General features: G+C 37.5%; 1 protein-coding gene across 6 annotated transcripts in view; it reads left to right on the top strand.

Moving 5' to 3' along the window:
* The window catches only part of EML5 (EMAP like 5), a 120,418-nt gene extending 106,631 nt beyond the window's left edge, over positions 1-13,787 (top strand). For 5 of the 6 annotated variants that reach the window (XM_075503401.1, XM_075503402.1, XM_075503400.1 and 2 more), the window contains 5 exons: positions 882-1,044; positions 1,954-2,057; positions 3,799-3,952; positions 4,717-4,817; positions 5,139-13,787. In XM_075503401.1, the coding sequence (XP_075359516.1) occupies positions 882-1,044; positions 1,954-2,057; positions 3,799-3,952; positions 4,717-4,817; positions 5,139-5,175 (559 nt within the window). In that variant the 3' untranslated portion in view covers positions 5,176-13,787. The remainder of the gene's footprint in view (positions 1-881; positions 1,045-1,953; positions 2,058-3,798; positions 3,953-4,716; positions 4,818-5,138) is intronic. The other variant, XM_075503404.1, reaches the window with a different exon arrangement.
* Positions 13,788-14,163: the final 376 nt, after the last annotated feature.

Raw genomic sequence — 14,163 nt, 5'->3', positions numbered from 1 at the left:
GAAGTTTCCAGGTGAAGACTGGATTGTGGGAGATGATGGAAATGTCTGCCTGTCAGTTTGCTCTTTAATGTGTTTTGTTAGAAAGGAGTTAGGAGAAGTACAATTTTGCTTCTGTTTCCTGAATGGAGGACAAGACTGTTCCTTCTGTGAGATAAATTGATAGTGATCAGCTCAAGGAAGCTTCTGGAGAGCAAAGTGGGGTGAGTGGGAGAAATACGAGCAAACAGGGACCTTGCTGCAGGAAGGCAGAAGAGCCCCACTTGGAGTTAGGGGGTTGCAGAAAGCTGTCCCAAAGTATGTCTTGGAGAGAATAGAAATAAAGAAACTTCCCTAGTAACACAAAAGGGACTGTAAAGAATTTGTTCAGCTCAGGAAGCTACTGAGTTTCAAGACTAGAAGGGAAAACTGGAGGAAAGAAACCACTGTACAAAGACACATTGGGCAGATGAAAGATTTGATTTCACATCTTTTTATTCAGTACATTTCCTCTACAAGGTCTGGCTTTTCTTCATTTACAGCATTCCATTTTTCTAGTTTGTAGCCTTATAAGTATAGCGTTAGAGAGCCTAAGTCATCAGGGGCATGTCACAAAATTGTGAGAGTAATGAGATCAGATAATGAACAGAGTTATTCCAGAGGTGTTCCCAGTTCACTTATATGTGACAGCTGTACCAAAAATTATTGCCACCTTCTAGTGCATATACGTTCCCTGAAAATTGTATTTGTTTCAAAAGTTATTTTACTTAGCAGATGAAATACTCTGCCTCCCTCTTTAGTTCTGGATAGCAGGCACTTGAAATGCAAATTTACCTGTTCTTCTCAAATATTAGAATCTGTTGTAAATGCTAACCTGCGTTCATAAAACCCTTTTATCTGTTCAGGTTTAGCCCAGATTCTCGTTACTTAGCAGTCGGTTCCAGTGAGAATGCAGTGGATTTTTATGATCTGACTTTGGGTCCCACACTAAATCGAGTCAGCTATTGCAAAGACATCCCAAGTTTTGTGATCCAGATGGACTTCTCTGCAGATAGCTCTTATCTCCAGGTATCAGTCATTAATTGTTCAAGATACTAAATGGAAAACGTACTCAAGATACTCTGCAAGTGTTCTCCTTCCGCAGCTGCTAAATTTTGTAATGAATTGTAGTAGGTTACTGTCACTAGACTATTGTTTTGTTGTAGTGATTAAGTGGATGATTAAAATAGTTATCCTGGATATTAAATACAATAAATAAGCATAGAAAGGAGAAACAGATTTAAAAATCACTGTAATGTATCTCCCTGCCTTTTTATCTCTCTGGTGATGATGGGCTATCTTAAAAGAGGAAGGAGTACAGTCTATCATTCTGTAAGCCCCAGGGACCTGTGAACTCTTCATATCCCTGACCGGAATGGTAGCATTACACATCATTTCAGTGTTAGCCTTCGTGGAGCAGCACCAAAATCATGGTGTTACAACTCCCAGCCACAGGGCTCAGGACGTTTCTTAAAATCAAAATAAAGTAGACATACTTTGCTTTCTATATTTTGTTCACATTCGAGAGGAGGAATAAGCTTCTCTCACTATCCAATCAACATCTGCAGGCTGAGAGGAATACCTTTGTGTCAGTTTTAAGGATATGAGTTTATTTTGCCTTATTTATACACACACATACATACTAACACTCACAATATAGAGAGAGAATTAATATTATGTGCAGAATGCGAGATGTTTCTTTTTTTTTTTATTAATTAGTTTTAAAATTGAAGATTTCTTACGCTTTCTCACTGTTGCTTTACACTTGCATAGATTTTTGAGAATTTTCAACTCACTGAGCAAGTTTTATTAATATATAAGTTACTTATAGAGTAAAAGATAACTATCAAGAAAATGCTTTTCAAAGCCCTTTAGAATTATATGTTCATCTTTTCAAACAAGTTCATGTATTCTGAATCCTCTGTGGTCATCTCAAAGGTCTCTACTGGGTCTTACAAAAGGCAAGTCTATGAAGTGCCTTCAGGAAAACAGCTTGTGGACCAGGCTGTGATTGACAGAATAACGTGGGCTACTTGGACAAGGTAAATGATTCACACATTTACACCTGTTAAAACACTTGTAATTTCCAGGAGAAGCACCGACTGTTTAAAAGTATATTTCATCCCTTCATTCAGTCAGATATTTTCTTTTAGCACACCCATCTGCTCCAGCAACAGATCAGGTAAGTACAGTACAGCAAAAGAAAGTACATAGCAGATTCCCTCAGTAGAACATGAGCTGTTTGGCCAGTGAGGATTTCCAATAAAAACTGATCTCTCTAACGTGTGCCTTTCTATTCATTGTGTATCTCCAGCTTCCTTTGATATATCTCTAGCAGCCTCAGTAGTTTTTCATGGCACTGTACAAATTAGCTGGAATACTGCACTGTTTACTTCAAAATAGTGATTTGGGGATAAGAGTACAGGGAAAATTAAAATATATCAAAACATGAAAAGACAATACAAGACTGATAATTCAGGTTTTATTTACAGTATTACACTAATGGTATCTGTATATTAAAGTTGCTATTAATATTTACATATTAAAAGGTATACAAAAGTACTTTCAAATACCTTGAAGTTGTTATATTTCATTCAAAATAGACTTAGAAATTACATGAAGAATGATACCATATTTTATTTTTATTTCACATTTAAATAATTTATTTTATATTCTGTGCAAATCTGATTTCCTGTGCCTTATTTCAGTCTCCTTTGCCTGCTTTCAATTATTGTCCTCTGATTAGCACCCTCAGACAAAAATTGAGAATAAGTACTTGAAAATTTTCCACATATGAAGCACTTTAAACAGTAGTAATCCTGACTATTTTGCTGCAAGACATGACTAAAACCACAAGCTTTTCAGAGGGCTCTGGAAAACTCATTTTGTTAGCTTTCTGTTTTCTGCTTGGGTAATCCATTTTTGTCACCTCTTTGATATGAAAACAAGAAACCTGTGTTTTCTGACCCAATTCAGTATGTCTGAAGTAAATAATTCCTTTTTGAATGTAGTGTACTGTGCTCTGATTTGGGGGGAAAGAATCACAGAAGAATTCCCAAATCATTCACCTGTTAAATTATGAAGTGCTTGTTTCTGTGCATTCTTGGAAGTATGCATATACATTGTAAGCACAGCTGAATAAAAAGGAACTTTTCACAAGGCTTTGCAAAGGAAATTTTGTATAAATGTCTGTTCTGGAGTCTTAAGAGAATTATGTTTCCTGTTTAGGACAATCCACACCACACACACACACACACACACACACCCTCCCCCCGATTTTAATGAAGAAGAATCTTCACTGGACTCAAGGAAACTTTTAATCTAATTGATATGAAAATGTTACAGAATCAACAAAACACGGTTATAATAAGAATATACATATTTTTATTTTCCAACAGCTGAAATTTATTCATCTAATACTTATGCTATGACATTCTATTTTTAATTGTTCTTTCTTTATTCAGTTTTTTTTGGTTTTTTTTTTTTTTTTTGGCAAATGCCTCACTGGACAATATTAGTACTATTGATTTCACCTTTGCTTCTTAGTGTTGTCATGGGCCATGTTATTTTGGGAATTATATCACTGAATCAATTTCAGAAGTAATTATGGAATAATATAAAAATTAGTTACAGAGTAAAATCTATACGAGATGTGTATGTTTAAGAATAAAATGTAAAAATTACATTTTTATAAAACCAGTTACAATGAGAGCTGCTTACTATTTCCTTGCTCTATTGTTTTTGCTATGGTTTTCAAAAGAATCTCTTGCTCTTCTGTTTCAGTGTTCTAGGAGATGAAGTAATTGGAATCTGGTCCAGGCATGCTGAAAAAGCAGATGTAAACTGTGCCTGTGTCTCTCACTCGGGAATCAATCTTGTAACAGGCGATGATTTTGGCATGGTCAAACTGTTTGACTTTCCATGTCCTGAAAAATTTGTAAGAACTTGTTTTTGCATTGTTACAACAAAAAGTACTGATGATATTATGGTCTCATACTATTTCTTTAGAAGATGTACGATGGAAATATCTCCTGCTCTAAATTTGTAGCTTTTTGATGCATCTACGTAACTTTAGCCCTATAGTCTCATAAGCATGCTTCACCTCAAAGTTTTCCTAACATTTTGTGCAATAGCTCTTGCTATAAGCTCTTGCAGGTGTTAATATTGTCTGCCAATCTGCATTAGCATAGTGCCTTCATACTGAAAATCTCAAAGCCCTTAGTTTTATTTATCCACATCTCCAACCTCCATTTGACAGATGAGGAAGACAGCTGGTAATTTTAGTCCCATCTGTGTATTTCCATGGATGAAGAGTTTACAGATTTTTCGCTAACACTAGCACTGTTAATTTTCAGGATTTGAGACTGCACAGTGTAAACTGCTTGCACACTTATAATGAAAAGAATTTTTTCAGTGTTAGGAATTTTACACAAAATTTAGAGGTTAATCATGTGACAAGATGTATTTCATTTTATTGTGTTAGCTTGAGCATTGTTCCCAATTTGCAGGTGCTGTCTTATGTGGTGATAATTTAATCTGCATTGTAGCTCAATAGTAGTTCTCCTTCAGGAGATCTTTCACGTTTTAAATATAAATATGTGATAAAATAAAAACATAGATAAAAACATGCATACCTCATTTGATTTAGGAGGACACAGAGTATTTAGACACTTTCATTTTATTGTTGGGTTTTTTTTTCAGGCAAAACACAAACGATTTTTAGGTCACTCTGCCCACTTGACTAATATTCGATTTACAAGTGGAGATAGATACGTGGTCAGTGCTGGAGGGGATGACTGCAGGTATGTATCCTTTCGTTATTGTCAAAAAGTACACAGCAGTGGACGTGGACAGTCTGTAACAGTATAAAGCTCAAGTTCAGAGTCTTCATCTTTTTATCTGTGTGCTTGCTTTTCTCTTTGTGTATAAAGAAACAGATATTTGCAACAAAATAAATAGCCCAGATGTTAATATGAACAGTTAAGATTTAATAAATTATGTTTATGATGCTCTGAATACAGATGTACTTTTAACTGAAATTTTTCTTTTGACTGTTACTAACCATTTCTTTCAACGATATTGTAATCTTTTATATCTCATATTATATCTTTTTGAAAATGCAGCTTATTTGTTTGGAAATGTGTGCATATGCCTCATTGAGAGAGACATGGAGACTTGCCAAGAGGACACTGCATGAAGTACCAGGCATGAAATACCCAGGATTGCAATGTGACATTCTATTGTGCCCTGCATGCATTAGAAATGGTGCTGATCCAAGACACAGAGCAATCTGTCTCTGAAAGACAAGTATCTAAAGTCTGTCAGAAGGATGGACTGTATCAAATACACTGAGGCAGTTAGATTTGCTTCAGTATCGGATAATCCGGGTTTGTATTTCACTCACTGCCAGATGTTGAAAATGAAATACGTGGCTAAAAGGAAAAAGTGAATTGTTAATCAATGTACAGTTTCACAGTAAGATCCTGGGGTTTTAATCAAGAGATGTTATTTCTGACCTAATGCTGTACATTGATCTATTTTCAGCATGAATGTTTCTCCTTTAAGTTTTGGGGTCTGAATATCATTGAAGAAAAGAGTATTCCATATTTTATTACTGAAAGAAACCATATATTAACTCTTAAATATATAGTATTTTAATAAATGTGTAATTATTATAATGGAAATGATATTTCTATGACTGGTCAAAAGGAAACATCATCTGGTGAAGCAGAAAAGAAGAGAGCTGATTCCTTAGGGCTTAAATATTTCTGTATTTAGAGGCCTGGGTCACAGTCATGTCTGGTGAAAGCCGTTGGATATGCATGATCTTCATGGCTAATTTAGTGTTTTTGTTGCACTTAAACATTAAATTAGTTCTGTGAGCAAAAATAGATTTGCTCACTTTGCGAGTGCCTTGCCCACAACCTAAAAGTCTAACTCCAGTTTTTGCCTTGTGAATAAAAGTATTCTCAGTGGAAGAGAGGTTATTGCTGTGTTACTTGCCTGGGCTTTTAGCCTCTATGCTGGAAATGTGGACTAGGGTGAGGATTTTATAGTCTTCATAACCGATAAAGCTTGGGATGTCACCAGTTGCAAAAATAGAATTTCATAGCAATATGAATTGATTTTATTTTCTCAGCATCATAGGGGGGATTCAGAGAGAATATTAACTTTCCAAACATTATATTTTGTACATTTGAACTTTTTAAGAGTTAGGACTAGCTGGGAGAGGTCTCTACTCAGATTTCTCTCCTGATTGTAAAAAATGTCGGATCATATGCTTCTTTAAATGGACCTGCTGTCACCTCTAGCATAAGTGCATTTATTCTATCCTGCAACATAACTGAGACTCTTAAGTTGGAAAAACATTTCAGTGATAATGAAAACCTGTATAAAGCTATGTTTTGGGTACAAGTGAGGAAGATTTCCGCAGCTGTTTCTCTAAATCATGTCATAGAGATGCATTACAGACTGAACCTGGTTTTTAATCAGTACAGTTAATTTTCATGTAACATGAAGGGAACAGAAGTAATTATCAGCACTACTCTCATAATCACATTCTGCTGTGAATGTAAAGCTCTTTTTCTCTGTGTCAGCCAGCATTGCTTTAACAATGGCATTTGTTTAGGTCAGTCAGTAGGCTTTGACACTATTCACCTCTTGCATCCTCTTATGCCAGATAAAAGAAAAAAAGAAATAAACCTCATCTCTTCTTATAAGCATCTTGTGTACATGGTGGTTATAGAGAGAAAGGGAAGGCTTGTATATAGAAGAGAAGGGGGAGAAAAGTTAATGAGCCAGACTTCCATGCTCTCTTAGGTCCAAAAATGCTTGTTACGTGCTATACAAAGCTAGTTACCCAACAGTCTTAGATAATATATTTTATATATCAAGCTATAACAGATATTTATTTTTAAAAAGTTGATGAACTAAACTATTACCAGGTTTCTCAGCATGATGGTTCTTAGCAAAGTCTTGCCAGTCATGCAGCTGCTATTCTACAGAAGCAAAAACTCTGTGGATTTGGTCATGAGTGTACAGGGAGATCTTGCCGGCAACTTTTTTGACTATAGGGGAATTGCATAGGAGAACTGAGATTAGAGCTGATCTGTCTCGTAACCTTGTTGCCTGCCTGCCTGTTTTATATGAAAATTAGAATCTGGCATTTAAATCCTATCTATGCCAGAGAAATCAGTTGCAGTATGCTATAGCTGTGATTCTGTCCCTTATTAAACACATCTATGCAGGACTTCTTGACTTGAAGTAAGATTTGTCCTGCCTCTATTTTAAAGTTGCCTTTCATTGGTTCAAGTTGGATGGCTGTTAAGAGCTCCCTCATAGTCTGTCCTACTCAGACTGCCAGTTCAAAGTCCAAATTTTTCTGCTTCTTTGAGTTTTCCCCTCAAAATCCTAGGCTCAGTGTCTCCCAGCCTCATGATCTTCTGTAGGCCTTCACCCAATGAAAGAGGTGTGTGGACTATCAAGAGTTTTGTTCCTCGGATCCCTGTCACTGGTCATGTCCTCCTCTCTTCCCTCCCCCACCCCTTTCATTAATGCTGTGCCTCTCCACTGCTAATTTGTCCATTGGTGCTTTTGCCCTGGGGAACCTCAAATGCCACACCAGCGGTGGAGTATCAGTGAGAAGCTGACGGGCGAATTGTGGCAGGGCTGCCCTCAGCGGTGCAAGGCTGATAGCTGCAGTGCGGAAGTCTGAGCCTCCAGATCTCCCTGCTTCTTCTCTCTCTTCCAAACCTCACCACTACTGTAAAGGGCTGGGACGGGAGCTGGAAGCTGAGGAGCTCTTTAAAAACAAAACTACCAGCCTTGTTCCTCCTATTGCAGCCAGTATTGGTAGCTAGCATTTTCCCTGGCAAACTGCTCAGTGGTTTGCCAGGTAAAATGGGGTCAGCCAGCTGGGAACCATCATGAATGTTGAGGAGTGAGTAGAGCCTCAGTTGCAGCTTTCTTCCTGAGGACAATTTGGAGCATATTCTCTAGGACAAGCTGTGATTCTCTGCTGAAGAGAACAGCTGGCTGTAAGCATGGTTAAAGACGGCAGCTTTGCGGGGTTTTTTTTGGTCTTTTTGTCTGTGATGGTGCTTGTTACTGTGCCTCATTTGCTGTTTACATGAAATGCTACTGTAGTAACTTGCTAATTGTTGCCACCTATGCTCGAAGCGCATGTATACGGGAACAAACTGGTTGATTCGGTAGGCAGTGGGAGCTTGTGACTGGTTGCTCAGCAGAAAAGTCGAGGATGACATAGCCCTGTAGGATAGGTCAGGGAAGAAGCTGGAATGTGGAGGGACTAGTGACAGCCTTTTGTTTGGAAGCATCAGAGAGAAGAAATGTGGGCAGGAGGGCTCTGTCTGAAGCTGGAGAAAGCCTCTTCTGTGATTATACAATACCAAGGAAGGGGAGGCAAAAGTTCTTTGTATAATTTGCTCACTCATAGTGGATTATTTTGTTCTCTAGCTTATTTGTCTTTCTAACTCTTTTTCTGGTAGCAGCAAGCATACATCTTCGGGATCTTTAAAGTCAGCAATATTTTTTGTAATAAAAGAAATAAACTAGAAAACTGATTCCAATAAAAGGAAAATGACATTTCACTTAAAAAAATAAATGTGCCCTTGAAAGCTATTTAAGTGTGCTTAGAAAAAAGAGAGTGAGAGAAGGGAAGTCCAGCTCCTAGGAGCAAACAAAAATTAAAAAGAAACACTTTTAGAACTGAAAATTGCTGTAGTGCAGGAACTGAGGAACACAGTTGAGATTAGGACAGAGAGAACAAGTTAACCAAATGTATTGAATCATTTAGACTTGAAATCTTAAGTTTTTTATTCTTAAGGAGGCAGTCATTTCTGATTTTGATAGGGTAGGCAAGAGATGGTGTAAAACTAAAGTTAAAGAAAGTGTTTCAGACAATTAAGGCTACTTTATCACTTGTTGACAGTTGAAGGAAAGCACTCATTCAGAGTAACTTCTGACTTTGCTCAATATCAGGGTTTCAATATTAGCAAGATTCATTTTAGAATAACTCTGAACTTCATACAAGTCAGGTTAATGCTGACCTGGAATTGTACCATCAGAAAACAGACACATTGCAGACAAATTATCTCCTGGATCTGGAAACTAGATCAAAATAAACTTCAATGCCAAGAGCAGGACTTGGATAGCATTCAGGGGTGGCTTAGTTTAAAACCGTGATCTACTTGTCTCAGCTACTGCCTAAACCCCGCTATTTGACTTGCAAGTTTGCTGAGGCAAACAGTGCCCTTCTTTCAGCAAGCCCTAAGCATCTGCCTGTGCAGCACCTCGCCTGCTTTCTTGAGCACCGCGACAGTGCTCAAGGCTGCATGTGCACATGGATGTCACTCTAGACCTATGCACTGGAATCCCTTATTGGACTTGCTGTGCATGGTGTAGTAGTGTGACAAGCCAAGGATCTTGGTTTCAAATACAATTCTTAGATGGGCAAGGTGACATGTTTCCCTGTTTCATTATCAGCGTCGCAGATGTGACAAGCCTTAATCTTTAAAGATTTTTTAAAATTCTATTAGCATAAGCTATAGGCAAATGTCGTCTTGTCAGTATTTTGGACAAAGTTAATAATCCTGTAGACTCTACAGAAAGGGAAGTAAGATTGCAAGTCACAAAATAAATTGCCACATCAGTGGTTTTAACATCACTAGCTGTATTGCATTTGCATACTCTTTTGTTCTCATGGTTTTCTTATGCTTCCTTACAATCTGCTCTGTTTTCCTAAAGTTTATAGCGCCATTTGATTTTTGCTCATGTAGATAGATACGTGAGCTTGCCAAAGCTGACTATGCGTTCTTTATACTAGTCACTGTGGTGTGGTTAGACCAAGCCCGTTTCTTTGGTTGTCTCCAGCTTCTGCTCTTCAATTAACCTCGACTTCAGACTTAAACGCTGCGTATCTCATTTCAGAAAAAAGGAATAGTTTTAGGTGTATAATACGCATAAAAGCCACAACAGGTTTCTTTGCCAAAATCATTGATAAGTAATTAAAAATTAGTGGGGGGTGTTGGTGGGGGGGGTTCTCCAGTCTACTTGATGCTAGAATAGGTAACCACTCACCATCCCCTTCTCAGATTACCAGCAGCATACCAGTCATAACCTTGATCTGTTTTTTTGTTAACCGTTAAATCAGCAATCCAACCAATTCACTTTTTCTTTGGAAAAAGAAAGAAGAAAGAAAGAAAAAAAAGCATGTAGCGTGTTCTCTTTTGCCCCCTAGTGTAAAACAACAACAACAAAGGGTAAGGTCTGAGCACGGTGACAATAGGCAATTCTCGTAATTTTCACTTCCTTTTGAAGTCATGGAACACAGGATGGAGGAAACAGTAACAGGAAACCCGTAAATGTAAACCCAGAGAAAAGGAGAAAGAAAGGAAAACAGAGGAAGGAACGCTAATAAATAGGCAAAGGCAGGACCAAAGAACCAACGTGGGTGGTGGTGGGTGGGGAGTCAAACCACTTTCCGGCAAACATCTTGTTTCGAATGGGAAGTAGTCAGTGGCTGGTTTGGAGTTTAAGGACTGGAGAGCAGTAGAGTGCTCAAGGAGGGGCTGCAGGCAACTTTGTTCGCTCTGGTTTTGGGAAGATGCAGCCGCTCCCATTCGTTGTTCTTTCCACTCCCGTACCGATGGGACAACTACTTAGTGCTGAAGTCCAGCAGCTAACACAGATTCACCACTGTTGCAGTGTATGCACGCTGGTAACAAAATACTGCAAATATGAAAATGCTACGTAGTACTGAGACCTCAGGTAAAAGAGTTTAAGGATGTATTTTAAAATGCTACTCATCTTTCCCACACAAACCAAACTTGGATTGTTTTAATAGGCCTCTTCTGATTTATCCATATTTTAGTTTCCTGTGCAACTGGGCTTAAATGCATTCTTTAAACAAAAAATACTAAACCAAAGAAATAGTATACTTTAGAAAATTCTTCATAACCAACCTGTATCAATTACTGCCTCTTTCATTTCTTCCCTATGGAAACATTGTTCATGAGTTCCTAGTTCTGTTCCCAGATGTGCACAACATTTAAGACGACAGACGTTAGAGCTACGGCCTGTATTTGTTCCATTTAACTCGGGGTGTGATGGAGACAGGTGTATGCAGAGGGCAATCCAAGTCATCGATGAGCTGAATTTTCCTTTGGTGGTTCCTTGCCTTAGGCCTCCAAATATAGGTATAGTAAGTCAGAGAAGGTGAATGTAATGTAGGCCTATGAATACATATGAGTAGAAATAAATTAGTAAAGGTCTTGATTTTATCCCATAATAAAGGGTTACAAAATAAGGAAATAATTGACTTAAGGTAAACTTTATGTAAAAAAAAAATCCAAACTCATTACAGGTGCCGCTTAGACAACTGAACTGGACTTTTGCCTGTAGCAACTCTTGGTAAGAAACATAAAATCTGTGTGCAAATAGCTGAACTGATGCTTCTCCACCTGCTAGAGGACAGTTGAGTTTGGGACGCGAGAGGCAGTATGTTCCTATCACTCGGTGTGTCTGGATTTCTCTTCCAAAAGCCAAAATAGGAGTCCTGAGTTTCTGTTGCTTGTTGTGGGATAACTTCAAGACCCTACAAAGTGATTTTGCCCTTACTAGTACATATCTTGCTCGGTTTGGGCACAGACGTCATGTGAGAGCTTATTTAAAAAACAAAAAAAAATACACAAACCAAAACCAAGAAACCCCAAACTTTTTTAAAGATATCCCCAAAATTATTGTCATGTTCGTTCCAGTGATGTAAAGATGTGTCTGATCCACACCGTTCTACATTCGTAAAAGCAAGCTAGTTGCACCCACTTAACTATAAAGTGGCCCCAACATAACAGCTGTTTTGAACTAGAGGGTTAACATCATTCGTGCTTTACCACTTTTTCGTAAGATGCATTCTTCTTTCGCAGGGGACAAATGCCGCTACCCCATCATTGTACACAACTGCAGCTTTCAGAACGCTAGTGCCATCTTCGGCTGGTCTCAGTGAGGCCAAGGCAGGAGATGAGTGCTTAAGGAAAAAAAAGTAATTATTGAAACAAATATTGCATTGGTGGGTTCTGAGAAAGGGAGGTAGTAGGGGTATTTTAGTTTCAGTCCTCTGTAGGATTATAAGCCTTTTGGGTGGAAAAAAAAAGTTTTTCATGTAATACCCTCCAGTTACTCATTCATTAGCTTTTGCCATTACTCTTTTCTCCTTCCTCCCCCCCCCCCTTCCCACAGGAGCCCTTAACCCAACTCCCCCCCTCCCAACCCCCAAATAAATATTTTTTCCAAACATGGCTGTGAGAGGTCAGCCAACTTTGACCACAGCTTTACTGCTGCTGCGGTGACTTACAATACAAAGCCAATACAAAGCATTACATTGCTGAAAATGAATTTTCTATTAACTTAGTTGCAAATTCTTGAGATTGGGGAGGAGGGGGGGATCTTTCCATGCCTAGCAGGTAAAAAATAGGGTATTTATTCTTCCCAAGAAGCAAAGCAGTTAAATACCTTTTTCTAGCACATTACTTAAAATCTGAGTACGTAATGTTCAGCTATGGAGCTGCAAATGTGCCGTACCTGCATGGTTTTTTTCAAACACCAGTCACACCCAGGACATGCTCTATACTGTACTCTCTGGGAATTTAATACATATACTTTCTAAAGAAACTCCAAGCATGAACACTGGCACAAATTGCATGGAAAAAAATGGTTTTCTGTACTTTCGTGAAATGTTGGTGCTGTTGGGTAGTACTTTCCACATTTCTGGTCTATTTTTCCTTTACTTGCTACTACTTACCATTGTGTTGTGTTTTTAGGTGCAAAATAGCGTTGTTGGTTTTTTTTTTTTTTTAAAAGCAGTATCTGGTAATTGCAAGCTTTGTTTATGCTTTTTAGTTCAGTTACAGGTATACAGCATATTATATTAAGTAATGGAAAAGCTGCATTACTAATTTGTGAAGAAAGTTAATGTATTTTTAATGTAAAATTTCACATAAGAATACACTCAGGACCACAATGATCACTTAAAATACCATAACAATCTAAGTAAATGCATTAGAACCATTCCCTTTAAAAATACATACACTTTTAGCTTTGTGGCTTGGTTTATTCTCTTTCTTTTTAGCAGAGAAAACTCAGCAGCTTGCCTTATGCTAAACACGGTACAGTAGGTTATAAAACATGAAAGCTGTTGAAATTCAGCAATGGAGGTAGTACAAGTTTGCTGCTGCCCTTACAAATTATTATCTCATCTCACACTGAAAAGGAAAATAGCTTCATGGTGGCAGCTATTTCTGAAAGGGACAGCTAATAAAGGTATTGGAAAATTCTATAGAAAAATAATGTAATTTGCAGTCTTTCATCTGGAAATCCGTTTCAGCACTGCTCCGTACAATGCGAGAGCCCATCCTCTCCTCCTCCACGCCCCTGTCAGGTCACCTTAGGAAAATATTTTACTGTAGTTCTTTAAGCTTAAAATCCAGTTGTCTGTTCAGATTTGTTGTGTTTCATTATGGAGTGTGTCAGTTAATCCCTCTTGCTTTAACAAAAAACAAAAAAAAAAAAAAAAGAAAAAAGTATTTTAAGCTAGTCCAAAGGTATGGTCATGTGTATTACTGTAATAAGGATCATGGTTTAAGTGTACTCCATTTTGGTTTCCACCATGAACATCTAATCCCTGTAACAATGTTGTATGTTTATTTAAAGTATATATACAAAAAAATTAAATGTCAGATTTTTGCATTAATTAAGATTTTTTTAAATTTGAATATGAACTTTGAGTACTTTATTTCACAAAAAAAAATTAAAAATACTTTCCTGGAGTGTTAAGTTTCAGAATTCAAGACTATATTTGTCAAATTTAAGTTTAAAATATGTAGCTAACATTGTTTTCTGATATCGAATGTAAATATTTGTAAAAATAAATTCTTTTGTATATTTTTGTGAAAATGTAGTTCCCCAAAAGATACAAAAGATTTAATAAAAAAGTGCATTTATGTTACTGCTCAACACTTTTCATCATTATAATACCACTTAAACGTATTCATGGTTACCTCCTGGGATTATTTTTTGCAATGTAAGTCACAGGAACATTCTCAAATGAGATAATGACAAAGCACACCCAGTAGT

This window comes from Mycteria americana, chromosome 5 (assembly GCF_035582795.1).
Source record: "Mycteria americana isolate JAX WOST 10 ecotype Jacksonville Zoo and Gardens chromosome 5, USCA_MyAme_1.0, whole genome shotgun sequence".
NCBI lineage: Eukaryota > Metazoa > Chordata > Aves > Ciconiiformes > Ciconiidae > Mycteria > Mycteria americana.
This window is presented reverse-complemented; position numbering and strand designations above follow the sequence as displayed.